Below are 20,292 nucleotides of genomic sequence, written 5' to 3'. Positions count from 1 at the left end.
TTGCTTAGGATGATCTCACCTGAGCTAAACAGAAGAGTGCCAGTCATACAAAGAGAGGAATTTCAATAGCAGGCTTAAAATAGAAACATGCATAAATTATTTCTCCTTGAAAAGTACTTAAGTGAGAACAATACCTGAAAAATGTGTGATGCTCTACACAGACTTTCCATAATTTCTTAGCTGCTCGGTAACTGGGAAGTTTGAATCCGATAGTACTTTCATACTGCTCTTGCTAATAAAAACATAAATAAATATGTAACATGAAGTATTATTCAACTGCAGTGATACAGTAGCAGAGAAATATGGTGCTACAGAAGAGGCCATTGTAAATAAAAAGAATGTTACCAATTTAAGGGCACAAAACATCATTTGAAATTTTTTTCTTACTTATCAAAATAAACTTGCTCATTGAGAGTGGCTTTTTCCAAAGCAAGGAAACCAGGGGGTGCATCTTATAGTATTTATGCATCTTATTTTTGTTCAGAAAACACACACACATACACCGTGCATTTTTCTGAGACATAATTAAGTCAACTTTTGATTGTCCAGAAACTGCTTTTCCTTAGTCACTACCTGTGTTTGGAACACTAGACTACTCAACGGTTAGGGAATGGTGATTCCTCCAGTCAGTGAATGTTATTATGCAATAGTAATTAGCAATAAAAGCTAAAGATTTTGGTGCAAACTAGTGTCTTTTTAAAAAAATTAATTTTTAAATTGACAAATAAAAATTGTACATATTCATCATGTACAACATGTTTGGAAATATGTACACACTGTAGAATGGCTAAATTGAACTAATTAACATATGCATCACCTCACACACTTATCATTATTTGTGGTAAGAACACTTAAAATCTATCTTAGCACTCTTTCTATTTTAACTGTAGTCACCATTTTGTACAATAGATCTCTTGAACTTATTCCCCAGATTCTTTAATTATTAAATGTTTTCTCTTTTTTTCCTTTGATTGATCATTTATTTTGATATCTCTTTGACTGAAGGAAAACATATCCCGCCAGGGCTACTAGAAACACTGTCCTGTTGGCTTCTTGCCTCTTTGTTTTTACTGTAAGCATACTTTGTAAGATGGAAAAGAAACTGACATTTATTTTGAGTGCCTGTTATTGCCAATAACACTATGATTAATAGTATCTATATTTTTACACACAAAGAAACAGGCAAGAGAAGTTATTTGCTCAGTCTCACAGCTATGAAATGGCAGAACGAGAATCTCATCCTCTCCACTACACCATGCTACTTCTAAATCATCTTCTGTAGTCATAACACTCCACTTCTCAAAATCCTACTGTTACAATATATGCATATAATATATATGTAAAATATAGTTGACATTTATATTTATTAATATTTGTGTGTGTGCATATATTTTTTTTTTTTTCCTACCTTTCCACATTAAAATGTAAGATTGTTGAGGGATAGGACTTTTTTATTCACTATTATATTCCTAGCCCCTAGAATTGTGCCTGACACAGGGAATGCCCTCATTAAATATTTGTTGACTGAATGATTCTTGGATTTGAAACTTTGAGGGAAGACACGGATTGCTCTGTGCTAGGCACAGGTAAATAATTATGGTACAGAATAAATGCTTCAAAGATAATCCCTATAACAAGATTTTTAAGGCTGCACATCCAGAATTTCCAGACTGAAATAACGAGCTGTTTTCACCAGCAGATGGTGATATATACACAGAAAAAGCCACCTAATATTAGTATGGTCCTTTCCTATGTAGAGCTTTTACAACTGTCACCTCAACTGATTTTCAAGTCAACTGTCATAGAGGAGTATCCTGCTTGAATGGTAAGGAAGCTGAGCCTTAGATTTGTCTAGGGTCTTTTGCTTAGTCAGTGGTAGAGAAGGAGCTAGAACTTTAAAAAAAGAAATTAAGTCCTACTTAATTGTCTTCTGTACCATGATGGCTCTTCAACATAAAAGTTAAACTTCTGAAATATTAAAGTTAAATATTCTGAAACTTGACCACCAACTAATAACTGAGTTATCTGGTACAAAGTTGAATATCTAACTCTATTTAAAATCTAGAACTTGACCCTAGAACACATTCTCAGTAACCACTAGAAGCTATGCATACAAATTTAAATTATACAAGGTAAGAATTAGTGGTGCAAAACATGAGTAATGTGCCCCACAAATAATTTTAAAATCTCATGCTACTCAATTTTAAAATATTTTTCCATCATGTCTTTGCCTGGAGTAAACAAGGAACAAATTTATCAATCCAAATTTCACTTTTTGTAATGGAATACTTCCTTACAGAAAGAGAAATGTCCAGAAGACCAATAGTAAGGAAGAGAAGAAGAATCACAGGACTGATCAATTTAGAAAACATAATTATCAGCGCCTCAATAATGAGCTATACAGAGACCTCTTAGATGAAAAACAGGAATGAAGAGATGTTTTAAACAAGATCTCTGGTTCGGGAGGAAAGAAACATGAATTCTGTACCTCTCCAGGTCGAATCTTGATGAAAAAGCTGCTACGTTTGTAAGAAATCTTCAGCACTTTGGGCCAAGGAAAGCGGTTAATTCTCAGCTTATCTTTGTAAACAAGAAGGCCACTAGAGCAGACACCTAGGATGATATCCACTCCCTCCAAGTCCTGAAAAAGAAAAGTGTTGGCATTTCAGTCTTGAGCAATGTGTTCAAACACACTGTTGACTATTATTAGATAATCTAAAGATATCAACAGCCAAAAACAGTTCCAAAGCATAAAATGATCATAATCCATGGGACTGTTATGTTTAAATCAGCAAAATGACTTCCTGGAGGCCAGGACTTAGGGCAATGTATACTACCAAATATATATGCACAATTATAGTTCTTGCTTTTTAATGATAAAGTGGTAATCCCACCAGAAATCATGTTAAATATAGGAGTTGACTCTATTACTGTATAAGAGAATCTCAGATTTTTATAATAATTGATGTTTAGTCTATTAAATTATAAATATTATCGCTAGGCCAAGAGAATATTAAGGTAAAGTGAAGTCATATTTACATGCCTCTTCATTAAAGGAATTTTAAAAAATTAAATACATAATATTAATTATCTATGTCTGTAATTCAAGGAAAGTCAATTTACCCTGAGTTAATCTTACAGATGACTATTTGTTTAGCTAAATAATCAAAACCCAGAGTTAAATGCTTCTTGACTACTCTTTTCCCCAAAATGAGTATAGAGAAACATATTAGTGCCTACACGTATTATGTATAAGTGTAATAGAAAAGTAGAAATTATATATACCTCTAATTCAATAACTATGTAACTGAGAATTTCCCAGAAGAAGCCCACTTAAGTTTTTAAAGCCTGTGGGCACAACTATATCTCTCTTTTAATAATATGCTTTGGAAAAACAATTTGCTTCACAACGTTTGGGAAAGGAATATGCCACCTGACTCCTTCATCCATTCCTGAATCGACACCAGCTTCTAGCAGGAATTGAGAAGAAAAACCTAAGAATTTCAGTTCTGGAAACACACCTGATCTGATATAATAATCTTCCTACCATCAACTGTATTTATTTATTTATTCATTCATTCATTCATTCATTCATTCATTTATTTATACTTCTATGAAAAAAGTTTTATTTTAATTTCTCAATTTCTTGGTTTTCTATTTACTTACTTCATAAATGATTATGTTCTACAAGAGCTATAAGGAAAAGAGGCTTAATCTTGTCATCCTTATTTTGACTTGACCATGATTAAAGTTATCTGACACAACTACAAAACAGAATAAGCATATTACTGTCTCATCATAACATATACACATCCAACTTTGGGGGTGAAAGCATGGCCCTATTTAGGCATGAGTCCTTTCTAAGGAGTGGGAGATGTTAAGCAAGAAAGCAGGTATGAGGAAACAATTATTTTCTAATTTATCCATAAATGTGTCAGATTGTCTCTGTCTTCCTACTATCTACTTTAGAGATTCATAGAAGTTACAGTACCCAGCCTAAAACAATCCAGAGCAACATCTTAAGAAAAACCACTAACATGCAAGGTTATTAGAATTAACAGAATTTAAATAAAGAGACTATCAGATATTCAGGTTGGGAGAACCCTAAAAGGTCATTTTATTCCAATCATACACCAGGTGCTTGAATGTCCGTTTCTAAATTCATACCAAATGATTATTCTGCCTATCCTGGAATACCTCCAGTGATAAGGAGGCTCACTAGCTACTAAGGTAGCCCATACCATCTTTGAACAGCTATTAGACAATGTGTCAAACTGAGCTGAACAGTGTATTTCTCTATAGTTTCCATTTTAATCTCTAGATTTATACTGGAGCCATAGTAAAATCTCTACTTCACACATCACTCCTTTAATACATCAAAACAGATTATTACATCTTCCCAAAACTTTCTCTTTTGTAGGCTAAGTATTCCTATTCCTTGATTGGACATGGTTTTGAGTCTCCTCATCATGCATCTTATCTAAGTTCAAGTGAATGAGCTGTAGATCATTCCCCTGAACCTTTCTCCTCAATTTCCCCAGCCATTTTAGTAGCTGAAGATGAGAGGAGTCAAGGGACTCACTTACCTTAAGTATTCATTCTGTTAGGTTGTATTAGGCAGAGCTAGGATTAAACCTCAAGTTTTCAATGCCCTAAACCAAAGGTTCTCAAATAAGCCAGTGGTGCATTCAGTGTACATTAGAATCAACTGCTGGACTCCACCCCTAGAGCTTCTGATTCAATGCCTGAGATGGAGCCTGAAATGTGAATTTCTAACAAGTACCTAGGTGATGATTAATGCTGCTCAGAGACCAGACTCTGAGTAACACTACCCTAAGCCAATGGTTCTCAGATTCAAGCATGAATTAGAATCATTTGGAATGTTTATTAAATCTAAAGATTCTAGAGCCTCATCTCCAAAGCAATTCTGTGAATCTGGGAAGAGGTAAGAAATCTGCATGTTTAATAAACACCCCAGGTAATTCTGATAACCTAGGTGATGTTGGCTGTGAACATGTCTTGCTGCCACTCTATATTTTCAAATGTAACTGCATTTTAGTAAAACATAATTTCTTTTTCTCTAGGTGTTACATTTTTTGATCTTTACAGTGGATTAAATGTAAAACTTTATTCTGATGGTGGAATTGCTAAGGAGCAATTCAATTGATACACTTGATTGATTCAATTGATATCCTTAAAACTCTAACAAGAATGACTATCTCTTTTGAATGTTTTTAAATACCCCAGATAAATGTTGGTAAGAAGAATTATATGACACAGGTATGATACATGCATAAAAGACCTGTGTCATATAATACATATACACACATATTAATAAAAGCCAAAGTTATCATTACCTTTGCTTTATGAAGATCAACTCCATACATGGACAACTTTTTGGCATTCTCAAGAAATTCCAAGTCAGCTTGAGCTGGAGTCATGGACCTTTGATAGAATAAAAATAAGTCTTTCGGTGTCATATTTATGGTAATAACATTTATGTATTCATTGTACTTTATATAAACACGTAAACATATATATACCAATATGTATGTAAGATGTATTTCATAGTCTTAAAAGTAGATTATTATGGAACAGGACTCTCATCACTACCTGTGTCTAAATAATTGAAACATGCCTTAGAAAAAGATTTGGGGGCAACAGTCATCAACTCAGAAAAATAAATTTTAAAAAAAATCCTACTAAACAATTTCCTTAAAGCAACCTCATTCACCATCAGTTTTGCCACCCCTCCTTCTGCCTTTTTCGCCAACATGTGTAAACTCCTCCCACTAATTTTCTTGCCCAGGAGATGAGCAAACTAAATTCTCTGAGGGCATGGTACAATTTACAATATCCTCTTAGCTGCCCTTTTCTCTCCATCCCCCTGAATTGAGTTATTAAGGAAATTAAACAAGAGGGCAGCTGACATTACTTAACTAGGGACTCGTAGTGGGAGCAGGATTTATGAAAGGAAAATTTCTAGTAACAGATGGTGTCCTGCCCACTGATCTAAACAAAATAAATTGGTTAACAGAAGCACACAAATAATGGGGCCGCTTTCTCAGTTATTAAGACGTCTTCATTACCAGGCATATAACGAATTAGGTTTGTTTGAAAACAATCAGTCTCATAGTCTAAACACTCACTGTGCCAGTCTTTCCTTCTCCTTTATGAGTTTCCTCTCTCTTGAAAAGTGCTCATGAGCTGTTATGTCTAGCTTTCAAGACAAAGATATTACTCCTAACACTGCATAATTCAGACCAATCAAGTATAACTTCATAGTAACAATAATGCAGCCACATCCCCAAAGGAAAAAACATGTAAATGCCAGTTTCGCATAAGACTCCCTCAAGCTATAGAAAGCAGCAGGGGTTCTTCATTTAACAAGGAAAAGTCTCTTCCAAACCCATCTGTCTTTACCCTCATTAAAAAGAACAATGAGCTCCCTGGAACGACCACCAAAAACAAAAAAAAATAGGAGAGGGGATGCAGATTCATTAATAACTCAGCCTTCCTGAATAAACTCCCAGGCTCTAAAGCATCACACCTGAATTCTATTTTTTAATGGACCTGAAATTGAAGATGAAAAAAAGGAGAATGGGAAAATTAACCCACATGCAAGTTTGTATATTCAAGTAATTAAAAACATCTCAGGAAAGTTTGTAGTTTTTACTTTTTCTGTGTAAGTTATATACTTTTCCACTTAAGGTTACTCCCAGTTGTTTTATGTTTTTTGTTGTTGTTACTATTAACAACAGGATGAATTTTAAGATTTTGAGGCATTGTGCTGATGAAATGGCCCGAGGGATCACATGGTCACAGTAGGTTAGGACTCTTAGTTTGAGGCAGCAGGCTTAAGTCAGGACTAAAGTCACATTACTGGGTCTGGGATCCTGGCTCCTGCACTTATGAGTGGTGAGCCAGTATGTCCCTACCCTCTTCTATAAAGTCAGAATCATAATAATGCCTATTTCCAGATACTAGGATAGGCAATGATTTTTTTTGTCTTTGCTGAATGAATGTGACCATTAGGATCAAAATGTGACTATTAGGATCAAATAAGATAATATCTTGAAATTGCTTTGTAATCTACAAATGTTTATTATTATTGCAACCTTAGTTTTCTGATAGGCCAGTGGTCCATCTATACAATGATCGTAAAATAAAATTAAAAGAAATTATTTGGATTACTTGAATTTGAAGACAAATTTTAAAACATTAAATAAAGTAATCATGATAAAATCTTCCCTATACTCACTCCTCCAACCCTAAGGGACATTAATAGGAATTGATTAATACAGATTTAAATTTCAAACTATGTAGTTAAATGCTTCTGTAAATAAGCATGCTTTAAAATTGTATTAAGGGCAGGAGGTAAGAACAGATTTTTTAACTTTAAACTTCCTTGTTAGTTGAAAATAATACCTTTGAAATTTGGCCGGTGCTTGCATTTAAAATTTTTAATATAATTTTCTAATTTTTGAAACAATTATGTTTCTTAAAAATTATGTATGATACAAATAATTTTTTCCTGAACCATTTGAGAGTAAGCCACCAACCTCATGACCCATTACTCCTAATTATTTTTAGTGTATATTTCCTACACACAAGTACATTCTTCTACATAACCTCAATACAACTGTCAAAACCAAGAATTAACAGTGATACATTACTGCCATAAAATCCTCAGACCCCTTTCAAGTTTAGCCAATTATTGCAGAGGCTCCATTTTGGCATCATGAATGAGTATCATTTAGTTTATGTATCTTTAAGTCTTCCTCAGTCTGGAACAGTTCCTTAATCTTTCTTTGACTTTCAAAACTGTTACCTTCAATCTGGGCCTCCATGCATTGATTCAGGCTGTGTATATTTGACAGGAATATCACAGAAGTGGCGCTATGTTGTCACCATTATATTAATTTGTAAAATATATGTGTTGTATTTACATGCACAGATGTATATACATAATTTCAATTTGTCCCTTAGGGATGATGTGCATTCTTAGCACTGATGCCTGTCAAGCTTCTCTGTGATATTCTTCTTTATCTCTTTGTAATCAATAAGCATTTTGTGGGAATGTTTTTGAAACTTTTTGAATATACTATTCCTTATCAAACTTTCGATTTATTTATTTATATCTGTATGGATTCATGGATTCTCGTTTTATTCAATGCAATATAAGCAATTACTTTCCTTATTTATTTTGATGCTTAAATTGTCCCAGATTTGGTCAGTGGGAGCCTCTACAAGCTGGATTCTGTGTCCTTCTAACCATTTCCCACCATTTTTGAATACCCCCTCCAGCACAATGTAGGGTTACTGTATGCATGTATTGATTTATATCTATATTTTTATATCTATCTATATATCGGAAACCATGAGTTCACAGTGAAGCCTCTAGTTTTAATGCAATAGCAAAAGGTTCATTTTAGTTTCTGCCTTTGTATCCCCTTCTACTGACAGTGAAAACCTGGTTTGCATTATCTTAAATATATTGACTAATTTGATTAATTCCCCTGTACATAACCTCCTGATGTGGATGCCTTCCTCACCCGGCTTGGACTCTGAATTCCCCATTCTGGGCTGCTCCCCACACATGGAAGCCCTTCTTACGTCACTTAGGTTTTGATTCTTGGTGTTAGACCACCCCTTTTGTGGACAGCTTCTTCAACCTGCTCAGGCTTTGACATTCTGCATAAGAATGCCATTCAGACCCTACGTAGCCCTTCCCCCTAAATGGATGCCCTTCTCTCTCTCTTTTTAAAAATCCACAGCACCCTGTATTCCCAGACAGTCTCCCATCCAAATACTAACCAGGCCAAACCCTGCTCAGCTTCTGAGATCAGATGAGACTGGACACTTTCAGTTTGGTATGGTAGATGATGCACTTTTCACTCTGCTTGGCTTCTGAAACCCACCACCAGGTGCTCACACGTGACTACCTTCCTTATCCATTTGGGCTCTTACTCCTTCTGCCAGGCTGCCTCCAGTCCGTGGGCATGCTCCTCACCCTGCTTGGGCTTCTACATCCCAAGCCAGACTGCCCCTCTGCATGGATTACTACCTTGCTCTGCCCCTTCTAATGTTCCAGAAGTTTTTCTGATTATAAAAACCATACACATTCATTGCATAAAATTTGGAAAATATCATTAAGAGTATAGAAAAAAAGGAAAATCTCCCATAATCACACCACCTACAGACATCTATGCATGTAAATACAACATACATATTTCACAAATTAATATCACAAATTAAACTTAAATTATTTTTCACCTTAAAATTTTAAAGATCAAGATTTTTCCTAAAATTTCCAAGACCTCTGAAAGTCTTTTCCTAAAATTTCTAAGATCTTTGAAACAAACCAGCTGAGAAGAGATTAGATACTGCTAATACGTTAAAAGTACCATCTTGAATTTATTCAGTACCACCTAATAATTTACCACTTGTAAGTACCGCAGCTTACAAAAGTTATCTAACCAGGGAGCTCTGGCACTGGGTAACTCTTGCACATTAAAAAGAAAAGTTATAACAAATTTTCCCTGTATTTATTTATTTCAAGCAAGTGGGGTCAGGATAGAACCATTCATTGAGTTCCAGTGTTATGCAACAATCTTTTAGTACTGTTTGTTGTATAGCCTAATTAAGGATTGTGATTTCAAATAATTAAGCAGGGGTCAACTGACAAACTTACATAACTTCCTAATACCCGTAAATGAAGGGCAATTAATTTTAAAGCTTAATTTGCTAGTGTAAATTTAAAGTGTTAATTATAGCTTCAAAACCCCTGTCTGGGCAAAGGGTCACTACTAAGGGTTCCATTTACGTAGGCTGTCTTTCATTTGTCTGAACGGCAGGGTAGTATTTGCAGCTACCTTTCAATACATAGTAAAATGCTTATGCCTTAGAAAAGTTTCTCTGGATTAGTTAAAATGCCATGTTGTTGGACATAATTAAATTTTTCATTTTGGTTTCTGTTTGTGAGGGTTGCCAATCTTTCCAAAAAAGAGCAAGTAAATGACAAGATGACAGATTTCTAAATTTTCTAGTTATGGAGATCCGTTATTTCTCAATTTCTATCCATATAACTAACAGAACATCAACTGGACCACATCCATCTGTCCTTGAGATTGCTTCACCTATTTGGGTTTAAATTCTGTCCTAAGATTGCTTCTTTAAACACAGACTCACATTGATCACTTGTAAAATGAGGATAAGAGTTATTATTATCCTAGCAAATACCTGAACTCTCACTACATACTAAGACATTGTGCTAAACACTTTACATGAATTCTCTGATTTAACAATTACGAAATCCACATTATCACTCTCATTTTTCAGATGAGAAACTAAAGCTTAGAGAGCTTAAGTAACACCAGAAGTCACATAGCTAATAAGAAATGGAGTCTGTTTTCAAAGAAAAACAGGCTGACTCCACAGCTCTTACTTTCAACTAGGGTGCCCTACTGCCTAACTCTCAAACAAGTGGTTTGCAAGCTTTTTTGGCCTCAGGAGCCTCTTTACTCTCTTCACAATTATTGAGGACTCCAAAGAGCTTTTCTTTATGTAGGTTATAGCTATCAGTATTTAGTATATTAGAAATTTGAAACTAAGAAAAATTTAAAATATTAAATCTCTAAAGAGTAACAATAATAAATCGGGGTTTTTTTTGTTTGTTTGTTTGTTTGTTTGTTTGTCTTTTTCGTGACCGGCACTCAGCCAGTGAGTGCACCGGCCATTCCCATATAGGATCCGAACCCACAGCGCGAGCGTCACCGCGCTCCCAGTGCCGCACCCTCCCGAGTGCGCCACGGGCTTGGCCCTAAATCTGTTATTTTTAACATTAATAACATTATTTGTGAAAAAACCAATATTTTTCCCCAAAAATATAATGAAAGGGTGGCATTGCTTCAAATCTCTTTAATATCTGGCTATTATGGATTGAATTGTGTCCCCCCAAAACTTTAACGTGTTGGAGGCTTGGTCCTCAATGTGACAGTGTTAAGAGGGTGGGAAATCCTACTGTGGTAATTGAAAGGTGGGTCCTTGGAGAGGTGATTGGATTGTGAGGACTGCACCCTCGTGAATAGATCGATCCATTCTGGGAATAATGGGAGTGGTTCTGGTGGCCTTAAAAAGAGACTGAATGAGGAGGTTAATCTCTCTCTCTGCTCTGTCATTTTCTGCCATGTGAGACCCTGGCATTGCTGTAAAGCCACCACCGAAGAAGACCCTCACCAGACGTATTCCCTGGGCTTTGGAATTTCCAGCCTCCAAAACCGTAAGCAATAAATTTCATTTTCTTATAAATCACCTCGTTCCAGGTATTTTGGTATTAGCAACAGAAACGGATCAATACACTGGCTTACAAGACAGCTGGATTCTCCTATCTGTTTCTGCATTCAATCCGTTGCAATATATTGATTTGGTAGTAGTATATGAAGACCTCTGATCTCACAAAAATATGTTACTGGAAAAGGAAGGATTGAGAATTTTAATTTTCTTCTTTGATACTACACCAAAATTCAACAATGGCAGTTTCTTAAAGGCTTGTTGCAATGTGTAATCTGAAAACAGATCAGTGAATTTTTTGTTCTGTTACATTAAAATCCATTGGTCTATGTTGCATTTCTAATGGATCTTTTACTCATGCATGTTTTTGTAATAACACCATGTATTTCATATCTGAACAATATTGGTTCACCAAGTTGTCTTCCAAACATTGACACATTTCATTATACAATATATATTTTAAAAATCACATTCATTAAATCACCACCAACTTCACAGAAAAGTCTTTAAGAATTTAGAAGCTGTCAACATCATGTGGCATATACAAGTTTTCCAAAATTCTAATTTTTATGCTTGAATTTTGTCATTAGCAACAGATACTGTCAGTTGTTTTCCTGAAAGTACTAGCTCATTTCATTTTTGGAAAGAGGTATGCCGAATAACCAAGTCTGAATAATCATAATTTGCCAGTCATTTTTTCAAGAAAAAATGATGTTACATTAAAAAGGTGGCTAACTCAGTTTACAACTCAATTACCCAAGTGCTTTTCCTTGAGACAACTGTTGTACTTTAGTATGCAGCAGAAATGCTTTATGTGTATTTCCCATTTAATCACACAGAATGTTAAATAGAAATGTATTCAAGATTTAATAAAATTAATACTTTATACTGCTTGATTAAGAAAATTCTTAAGTGAACTGGCCTTTTTTATTTTTATTTTTTAACTGCAAGTGCACGTTGGTAAAGAATATAATGACTACTAGTATGGTTTGGTGCAACTGACTCAATTTGTACTCTACCCATTTTGACACAGTGAAAAAGGCAAATAACATCTTAGTATTATTATGAAAATAATTTTGACTTCATGGACCCCTTAAGAGAATCTTGAAGACCACCAGGGTCTGTAGAACCATTGGCCTAACTCAAAGGATGGTTATAAAGATTAAATATAACATTGTGCATAAGGTGCTTAGCATAGTATTTGGCACATAATAATAGATGCACATAGTAATTAGCTACTTACAATTATGATGATGATTATGTAACAGTACTATAAAGGAGAGTCAAGCATTAGATGAGAGTTAGGCTATATGAAGTCCTCCCAAACCTGAGATTCTATTATGATCAAATAACCATTAAAAGAATCATCAGAGATATATTTAAAGTATCAATCATAATCTGACGCCACTATTTTCTCAAGTTCAGCTCTACAGCAGCAGTAAAATATTTTCTTTTACTATTTTACTGATTGCCCAAAGATTATACTACTAATAATAAAAATTATTTTTAAATTATTAGGAAATAAAAAGAGAGAGCCAGAGAAGGAGCCATGGCCAAGAGTAGGGTGGGGGAGGAAGAAAAGGTAGAGGAGGCACCAGACAGGGGTGGTGGTGGTGGGCAACAGATTCCCAGGAGTGAGATTACTAGATCAGAGGGTGGTTTCCCTGTGTATAAGAGTGTATGTCTCACTGCACCTTCAATGGCATTGAGGAGATTGTCAGTATTTAAACAGACCACATCATGCATGAGTACAAGCTAGTGGTCCTTGGTTCAGGAGGCGTGAGGAAGTCTGCTCTGACCGTTCAGTTTGTTCAGGGAATTTTTGCTTAAAAATATAACCCAACAATAGAAGATTCCTCAGAAAGCAAGTTGAAGGAGATTGCCAACAGTGCATGCTCGAAATCCTGGATATACCAGGGACAGAGCAATTTACAGCAATGACGGATTTGTGTATGCAGAATGGCTATGAGCTTGCACTACTATATTCTGTAACAGCTTAGTCCACATTTAACGATTTACAAGATCTGACAGAACAGATTTTATGGGTTAAGGAACAGAAGACGTTCCAATGATTTTGGTTGGCAATAAATGTGACCTAGAAGATGAGTGAGTAGTTGGCAAAGAACAGCGCCAGAATTTAGCAAGATAGTGATGTAACTGTGCCTTTTTAGAATCTTCTGCAAAGTCAAAGATCAATGTTAATGAGATATTTTATGGCCTTGTTAGACAGATAAATAGAAAAACACCAATAGAAAAGAAGAAGCCTAAAAAGAAATTATGTCTGCTTCTCTAGACCCTTAGTCAGCAGCATCTCTAAGACAGATTACAGGAATGAAGAACTGTTGCCTAATTGGAAAGTGCCAGCATTTTCCAGACTTCAAAAACTAAATCTGAGGGGCTCCTTCTGTTTTACATATCATGTGAAGAATTTATATCTTATATTGGTTTGCACAAGTTCCCTGGAGAAAAATAATTGCTCTGTGTATATCTCTTGGAAAATAATACTATAGTATTTCTCATTTGTAATAGTAGTTATAACAGATGTAAAAATAAATATACTTGACTCTAATATGATTATACAAAAGAACATGGATGCATTTCTAAGGTCAAATATTGCTAGTATAACCAGATGATTTCATATTGACCTTTTTATCATGATTTTTTCCTGTCAAGCACTAAAAAGTTGAACCATTACACTTCATATCTGCAATCATATAGATTATGAAATTTCCCCTCAAATTCATTGCAGCAGGTAACTTTTTTGAGTCACTGACTTTGTTTTATATTTTTTAAATTATGGAATATCATCTGTCATTATATTCTAATTAAAATTGTGCATAACACTTTGGAAAAATGGGTCTTTAATAGGAAAAAAACTGGGATAACTGATTTCTATGGCTTTCAAAGCTAAAATATATAATATACTAAACCAACTCTAATATTGCTTCTTGTGTTTTACTGTCAGATTAAGTTACAGCTTTTATGGATGATTAAATTTTAGTACATTTTCAAAAAAAAGAAAAAGAACATTCCCCTTCAATCTTGACATTCCAACAAATCAAATTATTTTAATTGATTGATTCCAGTACTTGCTTTTGCATGTATATATGTGTGTATATATATATATATATAAAAATTTTTAGAATCATAACCAGAATACAAGTAAAAGTATTAAAAATATACTCAAAGACAATGTAACATCTTTAAATTACAATCATCAACAAGTTTAAAGCGGCGTATTTAGTGATCCCAGACATTAGTGCATTAGAACATATAAGCCCAAACTTGAGAAGCAAACTCTGGCAGTTCTCTTTGGAAATACTGCAACCTCTTAAGTGACTCTTATAAGACTACTGCTTTGTAGGTTGCAGACTTTAAAGTGTTTATTATGGTTCTCATGACTGAGGTACCCAAACCTATAAGGACAATAAGACACCCAGAATTGCGGCACCTTAAGTTAAAGCCCTCTTATTTGAAGCATCCCAATCCATACAATCCTATTGAAACCACCCTGAGGAAAAGGAGATGGTTCAACAGCTAGACAGAATACTTGTTACCACTAGTAAACCTACCAAGACCACTCTTTGGATTTCTCTTTGAGCAGTGTGACCCTTTGGAGCTTGGTAACCTAACTCATGCTAACATAACTCACAGTACTAACTCAAGGCCAAGATCAGATTTTCACATTAATAAGGCAGCTTGTAAATTTAGCTATAGCAAATCACTCAAATAACTATTGATGTACTCATATGGTAAAAAGAAATACAAATTATTCTGGCACTTTAATATTAGCTAACATTCATCAAATTTTTACTATGTGAAAGACACTATGACGTTGTACTAAGTGTTTTACACACATTATTTTTTCTAAACCTAGCAATCCCCCTGTTTTCTCTGAAGTAATAATCTCCATCAGACACATAAGGAATCTGAGGCTCAGAGAGGTTATAAGTGAATTACCTAAGGCCACAAGGCTGGGACCAAGCAGACCCAAGATTTCAACCTAACTCAGATTGACTATAAGCCCTTGCTCTTAATCACTATGTTATGATATCTCCCAACATTACCAATTGTTTTCATACAAAAAAAAAAAAAAATTCAGTATAGTCAATGAATTCAATAAAGATTTTTAAAAAGACTTTCAGGTGTTAATGGGTCCTCTGAAATCTATTCATATACATAGATCCCAAGTTAAAAACCCCTGCTCTAAGGATCTCAAGGCATCTAATGTAGCATAATAAGTTTAAAATTTGAAAAAAAGGTAAGGAAATAATAATAATAATAGCTACCATGTATTGAGTACCTACTATGTGCCAGGCACTGTGCTAAGTGCTTTACATGTATTACCTCATTTAGTTTTTATCCTGCAACGCAATGACCATTACTCTGATGAGAAAATTGAGGTTCAGAGGGCTTACATGACTTGCCCAAAGTCAAACAGTGGAGGGAACTGAGCTCATGCTGACTCCTTCTATGGCACCACACTCCCTCTTAGGTAAATACTGAATCAATACAAGGTCAAGAGTTTAAACTTATTGCCAAAACAAACACAGAACAAACCCTGGAGACATATTTACCTGTATGACTTATGCAGTTCCGTGACCTTCTCTTCAAGTTCCTTGGTCTGATTTGGGGCCAGTTTAAAATCGCTAACATAATCCACACCATGGAGTTCTGGGTCATAGTCTCCCAGCTCAGACTGGATGGTATAAGAACCTAATAATGCTAAGGTTGCAAAGGAACAGGGCAGACGTCCTGCAACTATGTCCTGCCGAAGCTGAAGACATAAATAATATCTACAGCCAAAATAGAAAAGATGTTATGTCAGCAACAATAACAAAATATGTAGAGAATAAAAGGAATAAAAGGGAGGAGAGAGAGAGAAAAGGAGATAGAGAAGAAAAATAAGGAGAGAGAAGAAAAGAGAGAGATTCAGTAAATATGAGATAATAATGTTTAATCTAGATAGTGGGTATATGGTTGTTCATTGTACTATTATTTCTTCCTTTCTGTGTGTTTGAAATTTTCCCATATAAAACGTTTTAAAAAACAAAAACAAATAATGTAACATGTTGGATACATGGTCAGAAAGCAGTTTAGAATGAAAAGAGGAAAAGTTGGGAAAGTCTGAAGAAGGTAAAAAAAAATTTTTGTTGAACATACTAAGTGCCATATATACATAAATTATCTCATCTAATCCTTACAAAAAAACTTGTGAGGTAGGTATCATTGCCAGATTATAGATGAGGAGGCAACCTAAGAGGCTTAGCTTGCTCAATATCAGATAGTAATAAAAGGTATTTGTCTCCAAAACTAGGCCCTTTCTTTTCTATCACACTGCTTTACCAAATGTGTAGGAATTGTCCTTCATATACAAAAATGACATTATTGACACATTTTCACTAGAATATGAACATTCTGGTATGTTTTCCCTCCAACATGGGCTAAGTTGCACGCAGCCTTCCACACACTATCAGCTACCTTTTAAGACTAATTCCAACTTTGGGCTAAACTGTTGGCAATTCAGCCTACAGTTAAAACAGTTCAATGCAACAAACCAGCTGAGTGCTCTACTATGTATAGACACTTCTCTATCAGTGTAATGTTCACACCTATGGCCCTGACCTCCTTACCACTCATCCTGCCAGTTGACCAGTACCAAACAGGAAAGTATGACTAAATGGACAATTCCTATATTAATTAGAATCATATCCTTGCTTTTATCATAGTAGGATTTTGAATAATATATGCATCAGCAATAGTTTTTACTATCTATAATCTTTAAATACATGTGTTTAGAAAAAGTCAGAGCAAGGCCAAACAGGTCACAGGAATCCTTAAACTCCTCTAAAATGTAGGAAATTAGCAAAGATTCTTAAGGATGTATTTTGTTTTATACATAATAAGCCTGGATGAAGAAAGATGAGTAAGTAGCAAATGTGAAAAAGAAATAACCAAAACATTTTTTTCAGGCAGAGATATGGCATCTCAATTTCAACAATCTATTAAGGATGACTAGACAATGAATAAATTTTAAAAATAGTATAGACTTTTCACAAAATTTAAGTCAGATTTTTAAAGAATCTACTCTATTCCCTTATTTGAGAAATATGAAAACAGAGGCCCAGAGACTGTAAATTTGCCTGAAATCAGATAATTGACAGCAACATCAGAATTAGAAAGCAGTTTCTCGACAACCAACATTTCAATTTAACAAACGTTTGCCAAGCACTTACTATAAGAGGCTCCATGCAAGATGCTATAGATATAAATATGTACAGTAGTACACTTTACAATATATTGCTTTTCCATTTTCTTTTTTTGTTAATATTTTTGCAGAATCCAGTAAAGGCCATTTTCTTAAAAGAAATCAGTACGCTGTTTTTTAAAGAGTATAAGATTTATTTCATAAATTACATGGGCTCAAAGGAAGATTTAGTTCATGAGGATCACATACCTAATCGTACACTTTAAAATGAAAATAGGAAGAAATGATAATAACACTGGGATTTTTAGATTTTTTGATCCCTGTAAGAAGGAACATAGTTGGAGAGGAGTATGAAAAACAAACCAAAAGACCAGAAGAGCCATTTTACCACTATATTTGTGGTTAGCCCTTTGGAGGGTGGTGTGGTAGGAGCCCTGCCCACAGCACGGCATAAAATTCTTGATAAGCAAGCCTAGTTTCCGTGTCAGTTTCCTCCAGGCAGATTATAGATACTTGAGGCTTTTAGGCTCACTTATTTGCAAGCCTGTCTGAAGTGACCAGAAACTTTTTATCTTAGGCTAACTATTTAATTGCTCATTATTTTTCTTCAATTCTGAATAGGGAAATTCCCAGAGCTTATTATGAGAATTATTTACCTTGTTATGTCTTCTGTTAACTGTGCTGGGTCAGGTGGATAAAACTTTACATTAAATGTGAAATTCCAAGGGAAACCTGTAAAAATAAACACAAAAAATTTTATGCTTATGCTTAAGTTTCTGATTGTTAGAAGTACGTCAATATATCCAAATTTTCTTTTTTTCTGAAATCTTTTAATATTTTCATGCTTTATAGATAAAAAACATTTTTTTAAGGAAAAAGAAAAAAGTTGCTTAGATACCACTTAAGAGTTGGAACTAGAGGATCTCATTTTTTTTTTTAACCCGGCTTAATGCAATAGTTTTTTTTACAAAGAATTAGAACTATATTGGCAAAATAACATGAAGGAAACCATCCTAAATGTCAATTTGTTTGTACCAATGGTTTTCAAAATGTGATCCATACACTACCCTGGGTCCTCAGAGGTCATTCAGGTGACCCATAATGTTCTTTTTTGGTTTGGGCACCATTTATTTGTGATATCTATCAATATTTTCTCAAATAAACAAAAGAATTATTCTCATTAATATGAGTGAGATTAGGAAATTATTTTAGAAATAAGAAGAAAGAGATAACATCAGTGGTTCTTAGAAACTATAGCTCTAATAAGAATATTTAGGTATGAAAACTACAAGAGTTCAATCCTGAGACTCACACACATGTCATATTTTTGATCTAAAATAAAAATTAGAGATTATGAGTTAAGGTTAAATGAAGAATGCATTTCGATTTCTCCAGCTGAGTGCTATCCTTCATCGTTTTTCTAGCATGACTGTTGGCTTCCCAGAGAGTAAGGCATGATTTCAACCGGAAGTAAGTATGATTGGTTATGATACCAAGAATGACCATTTTTTCCAATACTTACTGCATGCCAGGCACTAAACCAGCTGTCCTACATACATTAACTCATTTAATCCTCAGAGAAACCCAAGGAGGTAGGTACTAGTATTAATTTGTTTAATATATGAAGAAACAGACCTTTAGGAAAGTACAAAGTTAGTGAATTTACGGTTCTCTTACTCCAAATCCCATACTTTTAACCACTGGATTCTACTATCCTACTACAAGTATATGTGCATCAAGTATCACTCTGTGTTTTATATTTCATTTCCAGTATCATTTGTATTGCTAACAGTTGACAATGACAATACGCAGATTATAATTTAAAGTAGTTTGAATATCTTAATAAATGTGTACTTTTAAGCATACTAAAATATTCAATATAGGATACCCTTAGAAATGGTCAATATTTCATTCAGTATTCGAAGTAAAAAGGCAAATTCCAGACAATATAACAAGGGTGTCTCAAAGCTTAGCCAGATCCTAATAATTACCATCAACCCAATTCTAATGCTTCATATCCCCAAAACTTTACTTTTTTTCTTTTAATTATTTTTGTGGCTGGCCTGTATGGGGATCTGAACCCATTGACCTTGGTGTTATAAGGCTGTGCTCTAATGAGCAGAGTGACCTGGCCAGCCCCCAGAAAACTTTAAATGGAACTTAGATTTAAAAACATGGCTGGCCAGTTCACTCAGTTGGTTAGAGTATGGTACTGATAACACCAAGGTCCAGGGTTTGAGAGAGAGAAACAGAGACAGAGACAGAGAGACAGAGAGAGACAGAGACAAACCTATAACTTTCTCAAAAAATGGGGGTGTCAGTACTTGTAATGTATACCACAAACCAATACCACCTGTTGTTTCTCTTTCTGATATGATAAAATCACATCAATCTAGCCATTGTTAATTCGTAACTCCATACAAACTTTTAAAAAAGCCCTCCATACTACCTATAAAAGTGCATTGGCTAGAACAAATCAATATGGAAAGCAGAGAGAGCCAAAAGAATGTTTAATATATGTGAATTCAGTGTTTAAGAACTTTAAACGTAAATTTATTTATTTCATAACTTATATAAATGGGAATATTTTTATTGCATAAGAATAACATTAAGAAAATAAAATTAGCAATTGTTTACAAACTGTGATTTATTTTTTCTCTTTGAGCTCTGTTAGGTAACGATATAAAAAGCTTGATAACACCCCGGGTTGATGGGGAAAATAAGCATTTTTATCTATTGCTGATAGAAGTGCAAATTGGTACAACACCACTGTGGAGAACAATTTGACAGTA

The 20,292-nt window shown here is 34.5% G+C and overlaps 1 protein-coding gene and 1 pseudogene across 8 annotated transcripts in view; one reads left to right on the top strand and one right to left on the bottom strand.

Annotated features, from left to right (window-relative positions):
- EPB41 (erythrocyte membrane protein band 4.1) overlaps positions 1–20,292 on the bottom strand; it is a 158,052-nt gene that overhangs the window by 59,550 nt on the left and 78,210 nt on the right. For all 8 annotated transcript variants that reach the window (XM_063104551.1, XM_063104543.1, XM_063104545.1 and 5 more), the window contains exons 6-10: positions 18,157–18,232; positions 15,870–16,088; positions 5,358–5,445; positions 2,489–2,641; positions 135–232 (exon numbers count right to left, since the gene is read on the bottom strand). In XM_063104551.1, the coding sequence (XP_062960621.1) occupies positions 135–232; positions 2,489–2,641; positions 5,358–5,445; positions 15,870–16,088; positions 18,157–18,232 (634 nt within the window). The remainder of the gene's footprint in view (positions 1–134; positions 233–2,488; positions 2,642–5,357; positions 5,446–15,869; positions 16,089–18,156; positions 18,233–20,292) is intronic.
- Positions 13,011–13,585, top strand: LOC134385099 (ras-related protein Rap-1A-like; annotated as a pseudogene).

The sequence above is a fragment of the Cynocephalus volans genome, chromosome 8, assembly GCF_027409185.1.
Source record: "Cynocephalus volans isolate mCynVol1 chromosome 8, mCynVol1.pri, whole genome shotgun sequence".
In the NCBI taxonomy this organism is placed as follows: domain Eukaryota; kingdom Metazoa; phylum Chordata; class Mammalia; order Dermoptera; family Cynocephalidae; genus Cynocephalus; species Cynocephalus volans.
This window is presented reverse-complemented; position numbering and strand designations above follow the sequence as displayed.